General features: G+C 35.2%; 1 protein-coding gene across 7 annotated transcripts in view; it reads left to right on the top strand.

Annotated features, from left to right (window-relative positions):
* NOL4 (nucleolar protein 4) overlaps positions 1-27,842 on the top strand; it is a 129,802-nt gene that overhangs the window by 67,811 nt on the left and 34,149 nt on the right. For 5 of the 7 annotated variants that reach the window (XM_087961696.1, XM_087961695.1, XM_026670292.2 and 2 more), the window contains 3 exons: positions 17,656-17,939; positions 20,645-20,824; positions 21,685-21,876. In XM_087961696.1, the coding sequence (XP_087817822.1) occupies positions 17,656-17,939; positions 20,645-20,824; positions 21,685-21,876 (656 nt within the window). The remainder of the gene's footprint in view (positions 1-17,655; positions 17,940-20,644; positions 20,825-21,684; positions 21,877-27,842) is intronic. The other 2 variants (XM_087961697.1, XM_026670293.2) reach the window with 1 other exon arrangement.

Here is a 27,842-nt window from a genome sequence, read left to right as displayed (position 1 = left end):
GTCATACTCAAATTAGTAATTACAGGGAAAATTTTTGTTTAATGAGAAAAGAAAATATGAAATTGAAACAGGACAGACAAAAGTATAAATATGATGACTAGGAAGGGAAAAATTATTGAGAAAATGTTAAAATAGTAATAAGATATGAAATAGAACACAAAGATGAATATGAAATTGAATTTGTGTCTCTATGGAGAAGTGATAACCCGGGACCATGCTATTCTCAAAAAAAAAAAAGAAAAAGAAAAAAAGAAATTTTACTTGTATTATGTTTTGTGAAAACCCAAATAAAATTTTTATAATAAAAAGACTGGTTTGATGAAAACCACAAAACCATTTCAATACTCCACCAGGCCAAGAACAAGACCTTGGCAGACTGGCAGAATAATCCATCATCACATCAAAGAAATCAATTCACCCTCCTTTTATATCATTTTCAAAAAAAAATTGACCCCCCTCCTTACTTTTGTATAAATTGCCAGTTTCACCTTGTTCTCTGCTTCTTTGGAGTTTGGGGTATAACTAAGTTTCTCCTATAGAGGAATAACAGAAAATATTTTATTAAGCCTAGTTCACAAGTGCATTATAGGGGGAGATCGGTCCCCAATGGGCTATTTTATTTTAATTTTCAGAAGCAGTTGTCTTATGCTGGTTACTTTGGCTATATCAGTTCATATTCCAAATGTGTATCCATCTAGAACAGGACTATTTTTTTCTCCTAAAATTGAATCCTAAATCTAAATTTGAATCCTTGGGCCATTGCTCTAAGCTAATTAATTGTCTGTAATTTACCCCCAAGTAGCCTTCTATGTATGACCAACAAGCAATCAGAGAAAAATGGTGGGGAAAATGCAGAACAACTTTACACAAAATGAAAAACAAGGCCAAGCCATAAGAAGAGAAGCTGACCTACCAGAAATAGAACCAGATACCCTGGAGGAGGAAGTAGAGGGACACTTAACCAGTTGCCTAACTGCAAAGCACCAGTAGTTGATGGAATTCCTACAGAGTTGTTGAGATCACTGCCAACAAAAATACTGACAGCACTTTGCCAAAGTATATGAAAGTCTGGTCAGTGGCCAAAAGAATAGAAAAGGTCAGTATTTATCTCAATACCAAAGAAAGATTATATGAAAGACTGTTCCAATCACCAAACCATAGCCCTGATAACACATGTGAATAAAATTCTCTTGAAGATAATATCACGAACAGAAAACTGCCTGATGTACAAGCATGATTTCAGAAAGGACAAGGAACATATGATCACATTGCCAATCTACATGGAGAATGGAAAAGGGAAAGGAATACCAAAAAGACCCTACACGTGCATCATTGACTACACAAAAGCTTTCAATTGTATTGACCATGAAAAGCTCTGGAACTGCCTCAAAGAACTGGAAATAATACCACACTATATCCAACTCATTCAGTCATTGTGATCTGACTAGGCAGCCACTGTAAAATGGAATATGGAGATACAAAATGGTTCAAAATTGAAAAGGCCCCAGCAAAGTTGCATCCTGTCATCTACACTATTTACATGTACACAGTTATGATAAAATCATATTTGGAGGAATCTACCATTGGGGTTAAATTGGTGGTAGAAATATCAACAACCTCTGATATGCAGATAATACAACATTGCTCGCAGAAAGTAAGGAGGATCTGGAGTGGCTGGTCCTGAGAGTCAAAGATGTAAGTGAAAAATGTAGATGCACTTTAACCTGAAGAAAACATATATAATGACAACTGCAGAGAACAAACAGGTCAGAGTGCAGATCAACAAGGAAACTGTTGAAACAGTGAAGGAATTCATTTTCCCAGACTCTAAAATTGACCAAAGTGGTGACTGCAACCTTAAGATCAGAAGGTTTATAACACTTGGAAAAATTGCAATGTCTGCCATAAGATCTGGAATAGTAAAGATATCAGCCTCAAAAACAAATGCAGATTAGTTAACACAATATTTTTTTCCATTTGCTACTTATGGATGTGAAATCTGGACTCTGAAACAGGCAGAAAAGAGAATATTTATGGAGATTCTCAGTCATTTGGGTGATGGTGGTCCCAAAGGAACAAAGCAAGACAGAACTGAAGAAGTTTCTTGGATCAGAAGTGAAACATCTTCAAGAAAAAACAAAGTAAGTCCAGTTGCCTTTTGAAAAAGCACCTTTGGAGCAGATAGGAGAAGGATGGATGTCTTTGAATTGTGGAGTTGGTGGTGATTATTATGCATCCCACTGATTGCAAAAATAACAAAGAAATCCTGGACCAAACCTCACCAAAAATATCACTTGGAGCCAAGATCTCCAAATAGAAGCTCTTATATAGTTTGGTCGCTGACTCACTCGAAAAGTCAATCATGCTGGGAATGATCAATGGAAAGAGGAGAAGGGCTGCCCTAGTACCCACTGGCTGGACACTATAAAGGATGACACTGGGATGACCATGACAAATCTGAAGAAGATGATGAGAGATAGAGAGGTATGGAGTGTGCTGGTCTATATAGTGGCCAAGGGTTGTATGCGATTGAATGGTACACGATGATGAGCCTTCTATCCTAGTGACTGGAATTCCTCTTTTCCTGTACTTATTGCTTATAGAATGGAGTATAGCACATGTGCTTCTTATAAGTACAGATAAGTGCATTGTTTGCATGTTTCCTACGTGAAAAGAACATTTCTATTATTTTGTTTTTAAATTGAAATTTGCTAGATCCTCTCTGAACATTTTGAACATAGTTCATACATCTAAAGATAATTAATATTTTATTGGGGAGTTTGACAACAGAATTTATATACTTGCATTTTTTTTAATTCCCAGTTTTTTTCTTGGAATGCAATAATTCTTGTTGCTTCATTTGATTGACATTCTGCATGCTTATTATGGAACATCACTGAACTTTTAAATATCTTTAGAAGACAGTGGTATGGCACTTGAATTTAAAGAACGGGAGAAGGTCAGAAGCAGCTAGATTTCAAAAGAAAATTCATGTAGAAGTTTCTTTTCTTTGAATTTTAGATAAAATGATATCCTGCATTCTGCACCTTTTAAAAAGGGAAAAAAATGAATGCCAATAAAGAAAACTGTTGGATGACTCTTATAACACATTTTATATAATTGTCAGTTTAAACTAAAGGATAATGCTTGTTGCTTATAAGGAATTAATCATATCCTAATTAAAAGGTATTACAGTTGTCATAAATGAATAACTCAGCTTGGTAGTAAATTGCAACATAACTGCTTGGTGAAGCACAAAAAGCCATTACAGTACAGCTTTTTATTCACTGATTAAGTCTAGCTTTCCTGTTGTAACAGGGAAAAATTCTTGAATTCTACACAAGAGTTCAATTTAGATTAGGCACATGTCATATATTATGATATAGTAAAAACAAATAAATATACATACTTAAACACTGAGTATTGGAAAAACAGTATTTCAAGCTTGAGGTTGTTAACAGTTAAAATAGAAACCTATGCTTTCCGTGTCTCCCCAAACTTCATGAATATCTTTAGCCTAGACATAAGCTGGCAGACTAATATGCAGAACCACTTTACATCTCTTGTATAATTGTGAAGACAAAAAGACATTCTCAAATTTTAATACCATACACCAATACCAATATTAACAGAAACTATGTATTAATTAGTCTCTAAATTAAAAAGTAAAGCAAAATAATGGAGCTATTTATGCTGTATCTGCATGTGTGAAATCAGGCTTTGGTGCTGAATTGAAAATTGATTGACCTATTTTTTTCCCATGGCAAAGTAAAAAGTTTTCTTCAAATTGGAGGTGATGCTATTGTATTGAAGATTAATACTTTTGAAACCTGTTTTAAGGAAAGCTGGCACATAACATTCTTCATTTATTGACATAACCTTCAGTTGCTTCAAAGAAAGTACTATTCATTGAGTTTTCTCATATGCAATATATTTTTCACAAATAAATATCAATGTTAGAATAAGAAATTAAGTTACATTTACTATTAATACAATTATAACAACAGTGCCAGGCACTTCAGTGAATTCTTTGTGAGGTTCCTACTGTCAGCAGAAAGATGGCTGAGCTAATCAAACATTATTCTGCACAGTGTTTTGAATTATTCGTGTCACAAAATGTGAAGAAGGATTGCTTGTAAAAATATATGAATTGCCATTTGAGCTAGGCTCATCAGTTGTCCTACAAATAGATCAAATCTGTATTGGTTTTACATATACTCATTCATGAATTTTCTCTAATTCCTGATTGATTCTTTACGAACCTCGCCATACATTTATTGTCATATAAAACATAATTTGTTTGCTTTATGTCCAGTTTTCCTAATATAAAGATTCCTTTACATAGCTTTCTTTAATACATTTTATATTCATTTCCCCCTGATATTTGGAAAAAAAAATGCTTATTAGTCTTTCTAGTGCAGGCCAAAAAGTCAGGATTCCTAATCAGTTGCCATGGTAGGAAAATCCTTGCCCTAGGCTCAGGCAGAGAAATTTTATTTTAATAATAGTAAGGGAACATCAGATAATAGCAATAGCAATAGCATTTAGAGTTCTATATTGCTTCATGGTGCTTTCTAGCCTTCTCCAAGTGGTTTACAGAGTCAGTATGTTCCGCCCAACAACCCTCATTTTACTGACCTCAGAAGGATGGAAGACTGAGTCAACCTTAAACTGGTGAGGATTGAACTCCTGGCAGTGTTTAAATTCTGCTTATTTCTTACTGAGAAATCAGGCTAACCAATATTCTTGTGTGTCCAAAGCAAAATTCCTTAGAGGGGAAAAATAGGATATATATACTATAAATAAAATAAACACGGAACAGTTCTTACATATCTGCCAATTGTCAGTTCTTTGAATGGCTACCAGTAACTATATCTGTTTAGAAATAAATTATGCAAGAAAAAAGTTAAAAAACATACTTTTTTTAACTGCACATTCTTTTATTTATTTTCAGATTCTTCAACTTTCCTAAAAATATTGCAATTGTTCATTTTTTTACTTTATTGTGTAATGTGTTTTCAGAAAATTAAAACATTAATGTGAATGATGTAATTAGGAGATGCAGTGCAGACTTCTGAGTGGTCCAGTATAAGCAATTGAATATGGCTTCTAATAACAATAGTTGTTTCAAAATTGTTTTGTCATGTTTGACTTCTTAGCCACAAAATACTGCCAGCTGATTATAATCAAGTTCTTAATTTTATTACATGATTACTTAGGTCTCACAAATGAAATTTTCTTCTTTGTCACTCAGGAAACAGAAATGCTTCATGTTCTGATCACTTTTCTACTTTGTATAGTAGTCAATACGCACTCATACTGGCAAAAGTATAAAAAATCATAAGAAAATGTTTTCTATTTATGCCTCGTGAATTTTATTTATTGGAAAAATGATTTTTTTACTGGAGAAATGTTTGTGTTTGACTTGATCCTTCAGTTGGGCTCATTTTGCTGTGTAATAAATAAAAGCATATATGAATCTAATGCCAGCTGAGTCAGAGAAAGTCAACATTTCCTTCCTTTATGCATCTTGCTTGGCTCTAGTAACCAGGTATTCTCTAAATTCCTTAATCTCTTAACACATGGACAAATTCAACCACAATTTGAACTAGAAAGCTGTTGTTACGGTTAGACAAGCTGCTGTTGAATATGGTGTATGCAAGTCCTTGAATATGAAATTGTTCCAAATTCTTTTATTACTTAGATTTCTCGCAATTTAACTTTGAAAGAATGACTTTACATTACTTTGTTTATGTAACTTTTCATCTGATTCTTTTAAATTTGATGCATGCGGATTTGAATGGAAGGGAGGGGAAAAAGAAAAAAAGAAAATTAAGAAAATAAATTTGTATAACTAAGGGCCAAATAGCTTGTCATTATCAGTGAACTTTAATAAAATAGGAGAGTAACTCTATTTTATTTATGTCAAATCATAAAAATCCTTTTTCAGTTTGTTACAGTTCCCTATCCAGGAGGGAATGGGTGAGCTTCTTCTATTCAAGCATTCACATCTCCAGGAAAGGTCTCTGAACAAGCATGAGAAATAGTACAGGATTTTCCCCCTTAACAGCCTTATAGTTTCTAGGTTTTAGAATCTCCCAGAATTTAAAATGGATGTCTAACATTAGAAGTATCCTTAAAAAGGTAAAATATATCAACTCAGAAAGTTCAGACTACCCAAGGAACTGCTGATACAGCTCTATGGAGGAATTGTTGAATCTGTCTGTACTTCTATAACTTTCTGGTTTGGTATAGCAACTGAACAGACAGGACAGGTACAGAGTTCAATGAATAATTAGGACTGCAGAAAAAATTCAACCAGAATAGCACCAGAAGGGAAAAAATTAAATCAGAATAGAGCTCAAGCAGCAGACCCTATACCCGTGATGGTGAACCTATGGCTCGTGTGCCACAGGTGGCACGCAGAGCCATTTGTGCCGGCATGCGAGCTGCAGGTAAACTTACCTCACTGGGCATGCACGCGCCTCACAGCTGATTTTTGGCTGGTTTGAGGCCTTTTTTGGCCTCCCAAAGACTCGAGGAAGGCTTCTGCAGTCTTCAGCAGTCTTTGCAGGCCGAAAACTAACCCCATTTTGTCACTTCCTGTTTTTCTGAAAATACTGGAAGTGATGAAACGGGGCTAGTTTTCGGCCTTCCAAGCCTGCAGAAGCCTTCCTCAAGCCTTTGGGAGGCTGAAAAAAGCCTCAAACCAGCCAAAAATCAGCTGTGAGGCGCAGTGCAGGTAAGGGGGTGGGGGGGATTATGCATGTATGCCTAGGGGGCGTGGGGGGAGCACATTGCCTTCTGGGTGCTGGCACATGAGTGCTAGCATGCAAGCGCACACAGAATTTTTGGCACAGGAGCCCAAAAAGCTTAGCCACCACTGCCCTATACTATTTCAGGTAGATTGCTGTCCAATCTTTTCTTAAAAACCTCCAGTAATGAAATTACAACCAGCCTGCCTACCATTGATGACCTATGTACTGCATGAATCAGAAAGAGGGCTGAGAAAATACCTACAGATCCCTCACATCCTGGACATAAATTGTTTCAACTCCTCCCCTCAGGATGCCACTATAGGCCATTGGATGCCAAAACAACTAGACACAGAGACAGTTTTCTCCCCTCATGGCATCTTTTTGCTGAACACCTAATTCCCACAGCATTGTCTTATGCCTAAGGATATTTACTGTGTAGTAACACTGTATTACAATTATCCTTCTCATCTTCCCCACTACCTTCTCTTATTGGTATCTTATGATTATATTGCTTTGTTGTTTGTATGTACATTGAGAGGTTATGCATTGAAGATAAATTCCTTGTGTGTCCAATCACACTTGGTCAATAAATAAATATTCTATTCTATCTTGGTTCTACATTTTTCAACCTAACATTGAAAATTGTAGAACCATGATAGATGTTAAAAGGGAAAATATCAACCCATTCCATCCATGTTTCTGCCTACACTTTGTAAAAGATTATTTTTGGATTGTTTATTTGGAAAAATACTTGTGCTACTGTAGTATTGATTTACTAGTTTATGGAAAAACAATTAGATAGATGAATATTAACTCATTTGGTGACCTTTGGATATGTCTAGATTACAGTTCCTCCTGACTTAAGACAACCTTCATCATAAGCTATGGGCATTATTCAGCAATTACATGACACCTTTATAATGGAGCTATTAAATGGTTCACTGATATATTGTTGAAGATTAAGAGACTTGATTCCAGACTAGGAATGATAACAAAGCCTAATCTATTATAGATACAATCGTATAATAGCATGATTAAATAAGATAAATCATTTCCTTTTTTATGCTGCTATATTGCATTCATACCACACAGACTTGAAAGGTATGAATAGTGCTGACAGATGTGACATGGTTCATTGATTTGTGCAATCCACAATCATATTTCTAAATTATATAAATTGATAATGAGAAAAGAAATTGGAATTATACAGTTCTTGTTTCTGTAAGTCATTTTAAATTCAGCAAAAATATTAAAAAACACATATGCATATTAGGAACCAATTTAATTTAATTACATATGCTAACATGGTGTGTCCAGACTCACAAAACAGACTAAAGACATAGCAGGAATTAGGCAAACATATTTTAGTTTGTTTCATATACAGTGCCAGTGTTTGTATAAATTAAGAAATGAGATGATCATTCTAAGTATAATTGGACAAAGCAGACTCTATTCCATAAGCCAGCCCTGGCCTGAAGTGATGCTTGATGCATACATTGAAACAGCATACCTAATCATCCCAGTCAGTGTTTAAAATTGTCAATTTTTGACAGGTGACTTTCACTTTATCCCAAATTGCTTGATTTAATACTCTCTATCTCAATAAATGATCAGTATTTCCAAAAGATAAAATAAAGAAATATGTTTGAGCTATGTAGACATGTAAATGCCTAAGTAGTTCAAAATAGTAAATAAAAAATACAATAGCATTAAAGCCTGTGTTTGCACAGCACTCTCTCCATTTATTGTCACTGGTACATAACAATGCAGTTATTGGGTAGTTGTTACATGACCTAGTCTCTCCCTCCCCCCCTCTCTCTGTGTGTATGTTTCAGATTCTAAGATTTTATTATTGGATCCTCAGATTTATCTAATGTAATTTTCTAGATAGTCAGGAATGAACTATATTCCAGTGTAAACCACATTCCTTTTTATTCAATCATTTGGTTTAACATATGTTCATTTCTTAAACTTTCTAATCAAAACAACTAGGTATTTTGTAAAAAATATTCCTAAAATTGGAATGCACAACTACTAAGGAGTTGAAGAAAATGTTTCCTTTTTTACAGCTGTAATTTTTCTGATGATGTAGCATTACAATTTGTAGGAAATTATGCTGTTAATGATGTTGACTTTACTAGCACTATACTAAAAAAAAATCTTCAATGTATTAGTATACTGTATTTCCTTTCTCCTCCTACTGCAGAACTTACATTTCAAATACAAAATTACAGAAGACAGAATCATTTATATTAACAGCCACTAGAGGTCTGCTAGTATTATAAAAAAGTGAAGATTGCCCTGCCAGTCCTGCATACTTAGTCAATAACTATTGATTTCTGCAACTATTAAGAATCTTCTAATTCATTAAAAAGAAACTCTTAAATGTGGTTTGATTGCCTTTTTGTGCCTAATATTTTGTGTACAACGACTCTAAATATCTTTATTCAGGAACCTATGAATTCCAGGAATTTCTGTTTACTCAGACATAGGCTTCTCTATTTACCCTCATAGCCTTTCACAGCAGCACAGAGCAGAGATAATTTTTAGGCACACAGAAAGTATCAGTAACAAAAAAAAATTTTTTTTAAATTCACACCATCCAAGTGTAGTTTGTAACCCTTTTGGGGTAAATACAGATATTAGCGACATTATTCTAAGATGCTGTAAATTACTTGATATATAGATTGGATTATTTCAAAATATCAATGTAACGTTATGTTTAGCAGCTTTGAATATAATCACACAAATAAAGTATGACAAAATCTGATAAATAAGTTAATAATGCTCCATGTGATTTTTTTTGTCAATGAAAAATATGTGAAATAATCTGGAGATTTAACTTATTTGTTTTGCCAGCTTTCTATTTTGCCATACAGAGTTAGATCAAAATTTACTGACCTCATGATCTATGGGGTTAACTGATAAGTCAACATGGACATTTTCAATGATATCACTGTTACACAACAGCTCTTGTTATAGTAATTACTGTGCTCATAATGTTCACTTTGTATTGTCAGTAAGCCAAAAGCAGATCTCTACTCTGAGTGCAATAAAGCTTGGATAACTCATCATGAAAATGTATAACTAGCCTTTACAATTGTGTTATTAATGAATTGTTAGTTTCTGCCTTCTGTCTTCAGTGCCAATAGTTTTTTCTGCCTCAGAAGCAACTAGTAATGTATGAAATAGGTTTACATATTTTATCCTACAGACAACTATGTAGCACTGTTTTAGGCTTTTACAGTTGTACAGTTGAAAGATGCAAAATGGAACAGAAGTGGTTTTTCTTCTAGTCTCTTGAGTTCAAGGAACTTCATCATATGTGTAGTTAAGGAAAAATAAAACAAAACAAAAATACAGAAGGTTGTGATATGCTGAAAAGGTCATGCAGAATAAATAAAAATGTATGAACAGATTTGAGACTTGCTTACGATTTGACGGAATAGAGTTCTCTAGTAACTAGTGAAATGTTAACTATTGGAAAGGTGAAAGAAAGAGGTTAATCCCAGTCTTTTTTTCTGTGAGGAGTCTTTGGTGCTCTCTCAGCTTGCTTGTTTTCTTGCAGATATTTCATTTCCCAAACTAGGTAACAACATCAGTGTTTTTTGTTTCTGTAAATTTACCCTTGTCAAATGTGGTGGAGAAACAGGACAGACTAATGTGCAGGAATTCAGAAATAACAGAAGCTTTATGACGCAGCCAAGCCAGTCACTCTAATGTGGCCTGGGAAATTAAATTCTTAGTATCTCTCATTCCATATTAAGCAGCAAGCATCTGGGTTTATATTTTTCAGAAATTGCTGCATCCTACAGCAGTAGCAATTGATAGGAATTCAGGAACCAAATGCAAAAAGTTTGGTAGAAATTAGGATTCTACTGCTGGGTCAGTTTTCCAAACACACCATCATTTATTCCTTGCTAACAAGGACAACGAAGTTGATGTTGCTAAAAAGAAAATGTAAGAAACATTTATACATATTGAACTGTTGAAAGTTCTTTCTGAAGAAGTAAATTTTGGGATACAGTTTGATTTATGTTTGTTTTTCCACACAACTGATTTTCCAGGTCCTTGGAGACTTCTCCCAAGAAAATTGAAATTAAGTACATTTCTACATTTATGGTTATGATTATGGAGCAACCCAGGTATTGTTCTGTCAAAATAACAACAAGAGTTAAGCAATGCCTAGATAATATTGTGAAGGCTGTTTAAACCCCGAGTGTAGTAATGATCCTCCATCTCTCTTGGTGGCTATACTCACCATTGAATTTATCAATTTTACTTTTCCAGACAACACATTTGCATAATTTGCTGAAAGCATTGCTCCAAATTACTAATAATGAATCATATTTTTTTTTCATTAGTGATAGTGAGTTTATAATTGTTTAATTGTAAAAATTGTAGGCTTTCACAAGCAACTGTTGAAAAAATGGCTAATCATTCCATAGGATTTTAGAAGTATGTTGTTTTATATATATGGAAAATAAAAGGCATATTTTAAAAAAATATATATATTAAAAATAACATAAAAAGGTAACATCATCAGTATTAGTAAGGAGTGCTGTTTATATTCTAGTGGCTTGCCTGTTAGTGTTGGTGAGGGTGGTCTTAGAAATTCTTTGATTGGGCTATTTGGCAGTTTCTTGATTGGGGTATTGTTACTTCTGGTCTGATATTAACCTTGAAGTTAATCTTATGCTGATTAAGCATAGATAATTAATTCATCATAGATTAACTCCAAGGTTAACATCAGACCAACAATCAAGGAAACAATATCCCAATCAAGAAATTGCTAAAGAGCCAACAGTAAACAGCTTAACCAAAGAATCTCTAAAACCACCCCCACCAACACCTACAGGGCAAACCACAACAGGGCAAACCACCCAGAATATAAACTGACAGCAAACTACACTCCTTACTAGCACTGATGATGTTACCTAGTTGGGTTATGAGACATCTGCAAGAAAACAAGCAAGCTCAGAGAGCACCAAGGACCCCTCATTTCAATCCCAAACTACAAATATTCTCCTTTATCAGTATCTTAAAGTGTATCCAATCAGCATGTAATCAATGTAGATGTACAAGGATATGATCCCACACTGAAGTTTTGGATACTTTTCAAGGGAGGGCTACACAAGTAGTGTGCTCAATGGCTAAGATTGAGAGACATCAGTGTAGATAATCTTCTCAAAATCTGGTTGGTTTAGGGGGAGCTACAGCTAAGATATCAATTGTAATGGTACACAAATACTAATCATTGCAGCCATCATTTGCAATGATGAGCAAAGTTCAGGCAGGGCATTGACAATATTATCAACAGACAATGTGGGGAATTGCATGTTACACTTAGACAACCATGCAGATCCATCAGATGTAGGATTGGACCATTTTAATTTGTTCTCCACCTCTACAGAAGTTGTGATTTGTAGGATATAAGAGCATAACATAACATGGAGAAATGCATAATATTTTAAAAAAGAATTATATTGCATTCAAAATAAAATCCACTCAGAGTGATGCCAATATCTGTGTAAACAATACTCTAATATATCTGTCAAACATATTTCCAACTTATTAATCGTTCTTAGTAAAATGAATAGATAATCCCAGGCTACAGTAAATTTAGGATAATTATATTTTAGACGAAGAACCCATAGTCCTGGTTGAAGGTTGATACAGCCTCCCTGTAATCTTTTCAACTAATGTCAGTAGTCCCACTGTTAGAATGTGTTGTCATGGCAACAACATCTCTTACTTTGTGCAGGAAAAATTAGCTCTTACTGTGCAGTGGAGAAACATAGAGGGAGTCAAGCTAATCCCAGGGTACAATGTAAGAAAAAGGTTGGACTCCGCCTAGGGGATGCTGTATCAGCAATGCTAGAATTGACCTGCCACCGATTCTGATATTTAAGTTAAAGAGCAGAATTCACAGTAAGTGATAACTCCTCCAGAGTATGTTATTGGCTCAGAGTTTTCTAAGGCTTGTTGAAGAATGTTCCATACCTGCAAATGACATTAGGCAGCTCTGTGTGGTATATCTGTATCTTCACTAGTTTAGATGTCAAGATTTATTTCATACATAAACTGTGGGAAAAATTGTCTCAAACTAACCACCAAATATGTACCTATAAGATTTATTTATGAGTTTATTAAAAGCCATGACATTGAGGCTGAAAAGGAAGCTAGGAAATCTGGAGAAATGAAAACTGTACTGCAGCTTATAAAAACATTGAGCAATCCATGCAAGTTTAGACATTATTTTATTGTTGATATATGGACTTCATTTAGAACTCTCAAGAAAATAAGGGGACAAGTAAATTGTAAGAAAAAAATAAAATAATGATCTCATGTGTGTTGTTTTTCTGAAGCAGTGCAGTACAGTATGTAAAACATAAACACGTATTTCCATTATGTAAGTAGCTGGAAGGAAATCAAACATTTTCTATAATTTTTCGAATTGTTATGCTTAAGCAGTCTATTTCACAACCTATAGAAAATGACCAATTTCATATTCAATTGTAAACCATATAGCAAGCTTTGAAAAGAATGGGAAAAAAAATGGCAAGTACAAAGTACTAGGCTTTTTGCAAGCTTTTAGTGCAAGTCACATTAAAAAGGGATATGCTCGTGGATTATCCTTATGAGGTTTGCATATTAGTGTGTAAATGTGTTTTTGTGGCAAAATAAGTATGGGATATGAAATAAATACTGCGCTTCTGAGCTCTATGTTGATCTTCCTTGTAACATAAAACACAATTTATACTTCTTGTAGAATTGAATAAAGATAATGAACTGAAAATGAGGTTAGTTTTTTTAGCTATCAATCTTTACTGCTGTAATAAAATCAATATAGCCCATCAATATAGCCCATAACATGCTTTTTAAGTAACTTCTGTGTGATTCTAAAAAAACTCATAGGCAGTAGATATACTTTATCAAAGATTTATACTTTTTAAATTGAACTCTTCTATCTCTTGTACAAGAAGCTGAATTTAATATTTTTTTTAAATTAGAGCAAAGCAGAGATCAGAGCTTTTAAATGAGAAATTTAATAGTTACAGAGAATAGTATGAACAGGTATAATAAAAATAGTGAAACATTTTCCACAGTGCAAGGATTTATTTGAGCATCATAGTATCACCAAGGATGATGCAATATCTGCTCTGCCAAGGTGTTAATTTAGCTGGGTTGTCTGGGTCTTGGGTAGTTGTTGAATTGAATTGAAATGTGGGTTAGACCAGGGGTCTCCAACCTTGGCAACTTTAAGCCTGGCAGACTTCAACTCCCAGAATTCCCCAGCCAGCATTTGGGAATTCTGAGAGTTGAAGTCCACCAGGCTTAATGTTGCCAAGGCTGGAGACCCCTGGATTAGACAATATCACCATCTGGTGAATTTGGAACTGGCTGACTCAATATATAAATATATATTGAGCTACATGGAGCAAAGCCTGCAGTGGGGTCCACCAAGATTGTATCTTAGGTCTAGTAATCTTCACCATCTTCATAAATGATTTAGATGAGAGGATAGTAGGGGAACTCATCAAATTTGCTGATTGCCCCAAGCTGAGGAGAATAGCTAACATTTTAGAAGACAGGCTCAAGCTTCAGAATGATGACAAACTTGAACATTGGGCCCTGTCCAATGAAATGTAATTCAGTGGTGAAAAAAGCAAGGTTTTACACTTAGGCAAGAAAAACCAAACACAAAGGTGTAGAAAAGGTGGTACCTTGCTCAATAGCAGTAACTGTGAGAAGGATGTAGGAGTCATAGTGGATAATCACTTAAACATGAGCAGCAGTGTGCTGCAGCTGCCAAAAAGACAATGCAATCTGGGCTGCATGAACAGAGGGATAGTATCAAGATCATGTGAAATGTCAGTATTGCTTTATACTGCACTATCACACTTGACTACTGAATCCAGTTTTGGTCACAACAATTCAAAAAAGATGTTAAGACTTTAGAAAAAGTACAGAGAAAAGCAACAAAGATGAGGGGACTGGAAGGGAAAAGATATGAAAAATGGTTTCTGGAACTGGAGAGGTCTAATCTAATGAAGAGAAGGACTAGGAGTAACATGAGAGCAGCCTTCCAATATTGAAGGGGATGCCACAAAGAAGAGGGGCTCAGCATATTCTCCAAAATACCTTAAGACAGGACAAGAAGTGATTGATGGATATATCAAAGAGAGGTCCAACATAGAACTAAGGAGAAATTTCCTGTCAATGAGAACAATTAATTGGTGAAATGATTTGCCTTCCAAAGTTGTGATTGCTCAATCACTGGATGGTAGAGAATGGTCCTCCCAGAAGATGGGTTCATTACTACAATATTATAGCCCTTGCCCTTCTGTCCCAAACTGACAAAGCTGATAATGAAGTATGCAAAGTATTAGCTAATTTATCTGCAAGGGGTAGTCTTTGAGGCCCATCTGCATAGTCTGTGATAGACCCCTGCTTCTATGGTGCTTAGTGCCTGTTCTTGTGCTGCTATGAACAATGCCTCAGTGCTGCCCTTTCCAGCCACTGGTAGGACACAAATACACACACCTGTTGAATAGCATAGCAGTCTTTCTTCATAGATGCTTGGAGTTATCAAAGGAAGATAAATAGGCGTCTTGGAAATTATCCTAGTATTTTCCAAAAGTACAATGGAACTCCCACTGTAATATATCAAAAATGAACTTGGATCTTTATCAATCCAATCTGAGGTTTAGAAAATGGGTCTTAGCTCCTTCCCAAAGCACCATCCTCTTTTTCAATTTACTTTTCTCAGAGACTCAAAATGGTACAAACTACCATATGTAAAGAAAGGAGCAGCTTGACTCTTCCTCTCATCTCCTTGCCCAGGGCAGAACATCAGAGAGGAACAGGAAAGGACACGCTCCCCTACTGTCCAGTTCCTTTATGCTTCTACTGCTTCTGTAACCTTCAGGGGCTGATGAATATAGTGACGGTGGAGAGGCTCTGCTGGAGCAGTTTTCTCTGACTATTGAGGACATGTGGTAAAGATGGAGTGTTTTTGAGGGCAGAGAAAGGGAACTGGGAATGCTCTATCATAAATTTTTAATCTAAGTAGAGAAATAATTGGCATTTTAAAACCTTACATTTCATTTGGGGCAGGGTTCACTAGCTCCTACATTCTCCTTCAACATAATTTTCCAAATAATTTTACAGGTAGTCTTTGACTTACAACCATAATTGGGATCAGAATTTCAATTGTTAAGTGATGCAGTTGTTAAATGAGTCATTGTGTGACAGATCCAATTTTATTACCATTTTTACCATGGCTGTTAAGTGAATCCCATGATTGTGGAATCCAGCTTCCTGAATTGACTTTGCTTGTTGGAAGTCAACAAATTGCAATCATGTGACTGTAAGATGCTGCAACTGTCATAAATGTGAGCTGATTGCCATGTGTCTGAATTGTGATCATGTGTCTGGAGAGGGCATGTGATGGTTGTAACTTTGAAGATGGGTCATAAGTCACTTTTTCTGAGGCTGTTGTAACTTTAAGCCATCATTAGACAAACAGCCATAAGACAAGGATTACTTGCACTAGTTATTTCTACAATTGCTGAATCATTTGAGTCTCTTCCTTCAAAAATAATAATAATAACAGCTTTAATATAATGACAAGATAAATTGCCATTATCTTAAATAAAGGCAATGTAAGAAAGGACTCGTTTCAATTTTTTCAGATTTAATTTCAGGATAGTTTAATGTAGTCCAGTATTAACTTGTTGTGTTACTATAAATTATAAGCCTGCCATGTCATTTTAGGTCAAGGGTCTTCAAACTTGGGAAGTTTAAGACTTGTGGACTTCAACTCCCAGAATTCCTGAGCTAACATGGCTGAAGGAGGAATTCTGGGAGCTGAAGTCCACAAAGCTGTCAAGTTTGAAGACCCCTGTTTTAGGTTTTGGTGATATATTTGTCCTTGTGAATATTTATCTATATATAAAACTATCTTTTGAAACATGTCCAAATGCTTGAATATTTGCTGAATAATAATGTCTTGTGAAAAACATTTTAATTATTTAAATTACTTTGAGGTTCACATACTCTTTACACTTTTTGTTTCCAGTTAAATTACAGAATTGCTAAGCCATGCTGCCACTTGATGCCATGTAATATGAGTGAACCTTTTCTCTATATATATGTGATTCTATATATACATGATTTAATGTATATGCATGGTATATGTATAAAATGTGTAACCTTTAGAATGTAAATCTATACGGGAGGCTCTGAATGTCAAATGAAAACATACCTAAAGTATTATAAGCAATATTAGTAAACATAATATTGTTCTGCAATTTTATATCAGTGTACAATGTAGTAAAATATAAATTTTAAGTTACTTAATATTGTTTTAACAGTAGAGGGAAACTGACCTAACTCGATGTGGAAATTTTCTTTATTTTTTCCTTCAATAATAAATTAATTAGGCAATAAAATAAATTATGAATAATATATTTGCGATTAATAATATGACTGATTCAGTGAAGACAGGTGTTATTATTTCACACACAATAAAAGTATTAATTGTAGGAACTCCCTATAAATCATTATTCTGTCTTTAGTTTGTCAAGTACTATCACTATTGGTTGGTTTAATTTATCACAATATGTCCATTTCATAAATTGTTGTGAGCTAACCTTGATTCTCTCAAAAATATTGGGAAAATGAAAGACATACCACTATTATATGAAATTACATGATATATATTTGTAACATTATATTTTTGTACTACATGCATAACATTCTGGTTATAGTGCAAGTGAAAAAAATAAGCAAAGTAACACTGAACATTCTGTACAAGTAGAAATTGGCATATTTATTTGAATACAATGTTCATCACATGGCACTAAGTACCTGTAATTTCATGTTTTTGTAGATGATTCAGCTGCAGAGAGTTTTAATGGCAATGAGACTGCAGGACGCAGTTCCAACACTTCAGGTGGAACACACTGCAGAGAAGTTGCAGAAGCCAATAGTAATGGTAAAACAACTCTGGAGTTAGATGAACAGCCTCTGAACCTGAGTGACAGCCCCTTTTCTGCTCAGCTTAGTTCAGAATACAGGTTAGATGACCCAAACAATGACGGAAAGAACAAGTACAAGAATATCCTAGCATCTGATCTTAAGTTGGAGCAAGAGGCAAAAGAAAATGGAAGCAAGGTAAGTTGCTTCCATGTTCATAAGATATTTCTAGAGCAGAGTCTGTTGAAATGTATCTTAAAATTTTAATATGCAAATTTTAATGGTTTGGTCATTAACAAGTTGTCTTTGTGGGCTTCATCATCCCTAGATATATAGTTGCTGATATTCTTAAAGATTTCTAATAGATAAATGCTAAGTTTGCAGAAATGTAATACGACTGACAATTTTATCTTAAGTAATGTTTTCTACAGTAATTCAATGTACACAATTTATTGAATTCCTTTTTATTCATTGGCCATTTCCAGAATCTCTGGCAAAATCGGCCAATCTGAAACATGTAAAATACTTCTTTTTGAAACATGTCCAGATGTTTTAATCCACTTTAGTTTTGAGGTTTCTCCTAGAACTTTCTTATTTAATTATTTATATTTTATACTTCCATTGTGTTAAAATTTTAAATTGTACATTATTCTGAAATGCAACAGTATGAAGATTATTTTAATAAAAACAAATATAAAAGAAAATATGAACTTGTTATTATTAATAATAATGATAACAACTGTGGCAAAAGAAAGCGAGGATAGTATCAATAGCAATAGGTGCCCTGGGTGCAATCTCAAAACAACTGCAGCACCCCTTGAACGCCATTGGCATTGACAAAATCATCACTAGACAATTGCAAAAGGCAGCTTTATTTGGAACAGCTTACATCCTGCAGCAATCCCTTTAACATTATCACATGACAATATCTGCCCAATCCAGGCCCTTGGGAAGGACACAATAGATAGATAAAAATGCCAAATCCGGTCTAAATATCTGGCTAACTATGCAACCAACCTTAATAATGCAAATGGAACCAAAAATCTGTCCAAAGAAATAAATGGACAAGAAACCAATGTTTTGTAAGAGGACATACTTAATTCTCTTGCCTTCTCTTTCCCCCACAACAATCCTGTGAGGTGAATTGGGCTGAGAGAGTATGATTGACTCAAAATCACCCAACTGGCTTTTAAAGCAAGCCTAGAACTCTCAATCTCATGTTTTCCTAGGCCAATATTTATTTTATTCTGCTAAACTGAATAGCTCATGCAAGAAAGTTACTCAGGAACATCACCTTCAGGGATATGTGTATATTGTCTCTCTAACTTTTAATAGAGAAAGTAATGAAGATCCAGTCATTATAGTGCAGTCACAGCTCTTTTTATTTCTTCTCTTAAGATAGCTACCGCCAACATTTCTATGGAACTCTCTACATATGAACATATCCCAAGTCTACAAAATCAATCTCTAGTGCAGAACCCCCCCCCCAAAAAAACCCCAATCCTAATGTCTCTCAGGACAAATGGGTCATTTGGGTCTGGCATGGCCTTTCAAGGGAACTTAATACTGTATTTTTATTTCCTGCTTTTTTAACTGTAGGAACAATTTATTTAGGTCACTTCCATTGCACCCCCAAAGCCCTGTTCATCTTTTATGTTTGATCTCTACTGGAGAGCAGTTTCTGGCCCAGTCAATTAGGCCTAGCCATGTCTACTACAGGAGGGGCCAAGTGGAGGCAAATGACTGCTGTGATCAGAGGTGGTATTCAGCAGGTTCTGACCAGTTCTGAAGAACCGGTAGCGGAAATTTTGAGTAGTTCAGAGAACTGACAAATACAACCTCTGACTGGAGATTTTACAGTATCCTTCCCCTGCCATGCCCACCAAGTCACGCCCACAGAACCGGTAGTAAAAAAAACCTGAATCCCACCACTGGCTGTGATGCAAGTTCCATTCCTTTCTATGTGAGTTGTGATATCACATACAATACAAAATAGGCTGAGCTTATAGCACAATGCTGTTTTTGACTTTTGATCAAAGCATTATATACTGAGGATGCCTTTGACTATCTTCCAAGGTGCTGTAACTAGAGAGAGGTGTGTGTGTTAGCAATCTGCCATCACTCTTAGACATTCAATGTTCTTTTTCCCTTGACTTCCCATAGTTTTGTTTTATGAAAGCAAAACAGAAGTGAAAGGAATATTTTAAGCCTTAATACTGTTTTGTCTATAGGAGTATATGATTTTTTTCTAACCATTTTCTTTCTCTCCATTTCTTTAAGAAAAGAATGTATTTCTTTTATGTAATATGGCAACCACCTAACTCTATGGTAATCTAGTGGAAATGTTATGGATAAGAGAGACAATTTTCATATTATATAGGAAAAAAGGGGAAAACAAAAGGAAAGCTAGCTGAAAATGGAAAGTTGCTTCTTATAATACAGTACAATTCTAAAATGTCTATATCTAACCTGCAATACAAATAAACTGTGTAAGTTATGCAGGGAACAGACATATATTATTTGCACATATTCTTACACAATAAGTTTAGCTTTATGTCCAGTAAAGTCACTTTGCCTGTTCATGTCTTATAAAGTTAATGCAATAAGTAACTTATGCATTTATAAATGTGTGTTATGTGCATGTTAAATTGTGTGTGTATTTATTAATGATTAAGAAGAATAATGCACATTCTGGCAGAGAGAAGTTCTCTGAAGATGGGCTCCAACACGAGTCCGAAAGTTCGGAAGACTAAATCTTTGCTCCTGGTGACTGACCCAACTTGGATCCTGCAGCATTCAGAACAATATATCTATGAATTAATTCCCCTTTCTCCTCCTTCTCCAAAGCAAGGCAGATGCTTTCCTCAAGCAGATTTCTTAAAATGAAATTTCTTTCATTCTAGTCACCTGCCCATAGTTATTCAAGCTATGATTCTGGAAAAAATGAAAACATGGACAGAGGTGCTGAAGACCTCTCCCTGAACCGGGGAGAAGAAGATGATGATGACCATGATGATCACGAAGATACTGAGAAAGTCAATGAATCCGATGGGGTTGAAGCTGAGCGCCTGAAAGCTTTTAATGTGAGTTATATGATTCTTTTTATGTTCTTTGGAATTTCATTTAGTTATTTATCTATGATTTGGGACATATGTTTATGGGTTAATGTGAGAATTAAAGAGGTGTATTTTTTAAAAAATATATGCAAGGGAATTCCCCCCCCCTTTTTTTAATGATGATACATAAAGGCTGCAATCCTATACTCACTTGCCTGGGAGTAAGCCCCACTGAACTGAATGGAACTTACTTCTGAATAGACATGTATAGGATTGTACTTAGATAGGAATTTCAAAGAAATACCCAGTTCATCTAATTTAGTTACTTAATCATCATCTATAGGAGAAATTTCAGTTGTGTATTGTGCATGTGTGTGTGTGTGTGTGTGTGTGTGTACGTGTGTGTGTGTGTGTGTGTATGTCCAGCAAATGAAGGCAGAAGGGAAAGAGCTTATAGGTTGTTGATCCTACTGGTCAGCTATTATCTATTATTTTTCAAATTTTATATAATTTTGCATGACAATACACACACCATAAAATGTTCACAACAGGGGAAGAATAAGAGATAAGGGTTCTACAGACCAATAAAGCAATTCTAGCACATTGTTAATAAGAGACATGAAATGGTGCTTATTTTTACAATCTATGTTTTATTTTCCTCATGATTTCTATACATTATAACCTAATCTTTTCTTGTCTTTTGTCAGTCCTAAAATAAAATCCTTGGTTGCTTAACATTTCTGGCTTTCCATCACAAAGCTCTTCACTGTGGTTTTTTTTTTTTAATTAAATAAAAAAAGCAGTCTTCCTATCTGTAACTGAGACAGGAAGCTTAGAAACCAAGTACCCCTCCAAATCCTTCTCCTCTGTCTCCCTCTTACCAACAGATGTTTGTCAGGCTGTTTGTAGATGAAAACTTGGACCGAATGGTCCCAATCTCTAAGCAGCCCAAAGAAAAGATCCAGGCTATCATTGACTCATGCAGGCGACAATTCCCTGAATATCAAGAGCGTGCCAGAAAGCGTATACGTACTTACCTCAAGTCCTGCAGGCGGATGAAAAGGAGTGGTTTTGAGATGGTGAGTTTTGATTTAAAACCCAGCCCTAGTTTTCATCAAAACCCCCATATGTAAATCCATGACACTATTTTGTTTCCATCTTAGTGTCTCTTTTTATTTGTATTTTTGGTACTGTCAGGTCAGAGGTTATTTCCTCCTTTCATCCCCTTTCCTTTGTACAATGCACTTGAAATGCTTTGCCAAATAAAGCACACATTTATGTCTAATATAAATTTATCAAGATGGAGGAGCACCACAAGATATAAAGGAAGAAACACATAGAAACACATTTCCTCCATCTTTTTATTATTCTAACATTTATATGACAGAATGCATAGGTAATTTATTTCTTAAATTTAATTGCATGTTTGCAATTTAGTGTATATATATATGCCTATGCTTAATCACTGATTATCCTTTAAGGTTGTCCTGCTTCAAAAATCATTTGGAAGAAGTGTTTGAACCTTGTGTGAGCACAATAATTCTCATTAAGGTGCACACAATTTTTTCAGGGTTCTATGTAGCCTGAAGAAAGATGCTACTGGTTTCATAAATTAAAACAAAGTTTTTAGTGTGACTGAAGTATATGCAGTAACAAGTAGTACAGAGCTACTGTGCTTGTGCAAGATGTAAATCATGTTGAAGCAAGCACAACCCTTTAATGTGTTGTGATTTTTAACATTTAGATAAAACATATTTTAAAGTATACTTACAAAATTTATGAGTTTAAATAAAATAGAGAGCCTTTTTCAATCCATCAGATTTCTTAGAGAAAGAGATATATAAAATATAAAAGAATGTTGGATATTGGCTGTAAATGAACCATGCTTTTATTTAAATGTCTCACTGAAATCAAACACCAAAACACATCTTATATGACATAGAAGGAAAAAGAAAAGCCCTGATGCAAATTATTGTTGTTGTTAGCATTTCTATAAAAACACCAAAAATTCAAACTCCAAACTCTTTCCTTCCCTCCTTTATTTCAAATAACATTTTTTATTTCAAATAACATTTTTATTTCAAATGCAATTTTAAGAAATACATGAACCAACCTTCCTTCCTTCCTTCCTTCCTTCCTTCCTTCCTTCCTTCCTTCCTTTCTTCTCCATGTTTCAGAACTTCAAATGATTATGTTGAAAATAAAGGAACACATCTGCTAAAAATACTAGCTTAGGAAAAAGAAATAAAAGAAAATATAACCAATTGCATTTGTATCATTATGCACATTTGTTCAGCTTTTCACAAAAGCAATGGCTAGTTATAAACAAGGGAAACAAGATATTAAGAGTGATGAAAAAGAATATGTTCAGTTCACATGCCAAAATGTGAAAAGTATCTATGTTAAGATATATAGTAATTTGAAATAATGGCAAGTGCGTTTAGTAAATATAGTATCGTACTTTCACATTTATTTTGTTTGACTAAGTTATTTAATAGAATAAAAATATTTGTGCAGTTGTCTGATTTTGGTAACTTTCCTGTCTTCCTTGGACAAATTTTATGTAACTTGTTTCATGTTCTACAAATACGTGGTCTCAAAAGTGTTGCATAGTCATTATTGTAAGCCATACTGACTGTTATACATTCGAAGAGGATGCAGACATTCTTACATGCAAATAAATAGGTAGATGAAGTTATGCTCCAGCATTACCAAGAGTTAGGTAGCCTGTACAATTAAAATATCAGGCTTTAAAGATTAGAAAGCATTAGCAAGAAATTCTTCAGATCTATTGTTTACAAGGAAATATAAATTTCCTTCTGTCATCAATAGGGAAAATCATATGCAAATGATCTTACTACACCTAAGTGAAGGAACCACTGGATTTTTTTCCCTGTAGATTCTCTACATCCCTTCTTCCATATCAACATAGCCTGGAACTAGCTATATCTAGCTTCCTTTACAGAAGATAGTACAGAGAATAAATGATTAATAGTGACTAAAGGAACTTAACTACTGTAGATAGTAGTTAAGCCTGTCTTTTAAAAGTTTTGTTTTGAAAACATGACTATAGCAATGTGGATGGAAATTTGCCATCAGCTTAAGTTCTTTCCTATCAATATTTTTATTACACATTTTAAGCATACAATTCCATTGTTAACCATGAATTTAAACAAAACCCACCCTGCTGCTACCAGATCACACAAATACAGGAATTTATAGGGTTCAGTGGATAAATGTTGTTAATTGGTGCTGATGTGGTGCAGTGGTTAAGGAACTGAAGTAGAAGCAGGAAGACTGTGATTCAAATACACCCTTAACCACAGAAACTCACTGGATGACTTTAAGCCTTTCTTTCACTCTCAGGCCTACTTATCTCATGGGGATTATGGAGAAAAAGTGAAGAATTGAGCAGCATGTATATTGCCTAGAGCTCCTGGAAGAAAGAAAGGATGTAAAGAAATGAATTTTTTCGACTTTTCTGTTCCAATTACTATAAATGTACTTGTTAACTTAGTCAACTTAATATAATGAGGAGAATTTGTTTATCCAAAGTGGCGTCCTCATATTTGTAAATTACTGAGAATTTTAGTTTCTGAAACATAGACTAAAGAGAGCAACCAAAATTATTTTTAAAGTTATGTTCAAATCAACAGACTTATTAAAATGATTTAGGCATCCATAATCATAGCTTATTAATAAATTTTCTTTATGTTTCATTGATTTTCTCACTAAATGATATAGTTAGAAAACAGCCAATTTGGGTTTGCTGTACACTTATGTGATATTCAGGTTTTTTTTTTAAAATTGAAGTTTAAATTTAACTTATTGTCTGTTTTTCCAATTGAAATTGAAGTTTAATGTATTGTCTGCAGTGTACTTCATTGCAGATAATACAGTAAATTTAAATAAACCACAGGTGGGTGGTTTCTAGCCTTAACACTCAGAATAAAGATTTAAAGATAGCCAAGGGTGTTTTTTTATAAGCCAAAATTATGGCTTTGTTACTAACCATTTGATAACTTGCCCAGTTAGATAATTAAATATAATTAAATGGTGTCTGTTTAAATTCTGTTATAATTGGAACCCAATATGGGTTTGTTAAAAACAGATAATGCCAAAACAATCTTACTTCATTCTTTGACAAAGTGACTATAATTAGTAGACCATCAAAATGCTATGGACATAGTATATTTAGATTTCAGTAAGGCATTCAACAAAGTAGACCACAACCTTCTCCTAGGTAAGCTAGAAAAATGTGGGATAGATAGCATTACAACCAGATGTATTTGTAACTGGCTGACAAACCGTACTCAATGAGTCGTCCTTAATGGTACTATATCTACATGGAGGGAAGTAAACACAAGCTTTAGCCTTAGGCCCAGTACTCTTCGATATCTTCATAAATGATTTAGATAAGGGAACAGAAGGGGAACTCATCAAGTTTTCAGATGACAATTAGCTAGCAGAAATAGCCAAGACCCCAGAAGACAAGTTCAGGATCCAAAAAGATCTTGACAGACTTGAACAACAGGCTCGATCCAATAAAATGAAATTTAATGTGGGGAAAAGTAAGGTTTTATACTTAGGCATGAAAAACTAAAGGTACAAGTACAGATTAGGCAAACCTGACTCAAAAACAGTAACTGTGAGAGGGACCTGGGAGTGCTAGTGGACAATCACTCACATATGAGCCAGCAGTGTGTGGCAGCAGGCAGCAGCCAAAAAAGCTAATACAATCCTTGGATGTATAAACAGAGGCATAGAATCAAAATCATGTGAAGCATTATTAACAATAGCAATAGCACTTAGACTTATATACTGCTTTAAAGTGCTTTAAGCAGTTTATAGAATCAGCATATTGCCCCCAACAATTTGGGTCCTTATTTTACTGACAATTTGGGCATATTGCCCCCAACAATTTGGGTCCTTATTTTACTGACCTCAGAAGAATGGAAGGCTGAGTCAACCTTGAGCCTGGTGAGTTTCAAACAGCCGAATTGCAGACAGCTGGCAGTCAGCAGAAGTAGCCTGCAGTACTGCACTCTAACAACTGCACCACTGTGGCTCATTACCACTTTATAAAACTTTAGTTAAGACCACAACTGGAATACTGTGTCCAGTTTTGGTTACCACATTACCAAAAATGTTGAAACTTTGAAAAGAAAGGTGCAGAGAAGAGAAAATATGATGATTAAAGGCCTGGAGACTAAAACAAATGAAGAACAATTGCAGGAACTAGGTATGGCTAGTCTAGAGAAAAGAAAGACTGGGATGACATGATAACAGTATTCCAGTATTTGAAAGACTGCCACAAAGAAGAGGGGCAGAAAGCAGGACAAGAAACAATAGATGGAAACTAATCAAGGAGAGAAGCAACCTGGAATTAAGGAGAAATTTCCTAACAATTAACAATTAACCAGCAGAACAATTTGCCTTCAGAAGTTGAAGGTGCTTCATGACTGGAGATTTTTAAAAAGAGACTGGACAGTCACTTTTCTGAAATAGGGCCTCCTGCTTGAGCAGGGAGTTGGACAAAGACCTCCGAGATCCCTTCCAGCTTTATTCTGATTTATTAATTGATTGATTGATTAAATAAATGGTACTTCAAAGTATCCCAAATAATACTGTATTACACTTCCAAATGGGATATCTTTACAGGAATCCCTTAAAAAAGAGGTGTATATCCTGAGGTTCCAAGGCTATTTGCAATCTTTCAACTCTTAGGTATGGCTTCTAGAGGCCTTCAAGAAATCTTAACAAAATTTAACATTCCATGGCAAGTCCTTGGAAAGGTTAGTGATTGCAAACAAAATGGAAATTAATGCTCAGGTGACTACCAGAAAATTAAATGCAGTGTAAAACTACGTCAACAAATAGTTTCAACTTATGAAAAGTAGTGATTCCGGTTTGCATTGCATTTATCACAACCCACTTTACTGTTTATAGTACTGGGCAACATTCAGACAAAGTGAAACAAGTACAGGAATGGCAATGAGATGCTCATAGGAATAGAAACAAAGTCCTGTGAAGATTGATAGGCATGTTGAACTGTGGTGAATGCGGTTTGAACACGCTTTCAGTATATTCTGAGGCATGTTTTTAGGCAAGATAGCATTTTTAATAAACTATTTTTTGTCATACATGGAATATATATCTTGGTTTTTTATGTCAAGATTAATCTAGCTTTATCTAACCTGCTGCTTTTCAGACATTTTGGGTTATTGCACCCATCAATTCAGTTCACCGAGAGTTGCTAGACTGATATTGATTCTCTTTTTCATTATCATTCTAATACTTATAGCAATGTAACCTATGCTAGTCAAAAACTTTTACTACCGGTTCTGTGGGTGTGGCTTGGTGGGCGTTACCATGTGACTGGGTGGGTGTGACTTTTTTTTGCAGCCTCCATTCATTTTTGGAAGCTTCCTAGCCTCAGAGGAGCCTCTGGGGGAGCCGGTTTTGCTCCCCTAAAGCTCCTCTAAGGCTCTGGAAGAAAAAAACACAGCATGGGAGGGGCGCGCAGCACCCCTCCAAGCTCTGTTTTGGGAGCTTCCTAGCTTCCGAGACTCTGGGGGAGGCGTTTTTGCTCCCCTAAGGCTCCTCTGGGGCTCTGGAAGGCAAAAATGGAGGGGGGGCTGAGCTCCTCCCTCCATTTTTTGCCTTCCTGGGCCTCAGCAAGGGCAATCCCGGCACAGCTGATCTATGTATAGCAGATTGTCGGGAGGGAAAAATAAGAAATACCTGAGGCAAATGTCAGGCAGGCGGGATAAGTGAGCATTGGGCGGGAGGGTGACCAGGTCAGGGCATGGCCAGCCAGAACTTACTACCCGGTTCGGCGACCCACGCCAAATTCTTGCTACTGGTTCGCCTGATGCGGTGCGAACCGGCTGAATATCACCACTGTGCTAGTCTCTTCAAACCAAGTTCGATACATAGGCTTTTATGGGATGGGAGTATGGCAAAATGAGCATTCTGACATTGCAATACAAACTCCACCTTCTGTAATTGTGTACAGCACTGTAATACAAGTACCCAAGGGCGG

The sequence above is a fragment of the Notechis scutatus genome, chromosome 3 (genome assembly GCF_049901735.1).
Source record: "Notechis scutatus isolate UNSWTSFEM ecotype Mainland chromosome 3, rNotScu1.2, whole genome shotgun sequence".
NCBI classification, from domain to species: Eukaryota; Metazoa; Chordata; class Lepidosauria; order Squamata; family Elapidae; genus Notechis; species Notechis scutatus.
Note: the sequence above shows the minus strand (reverse complement) of the source record. Positions and strands in the feature narration are given on the sequence as shown.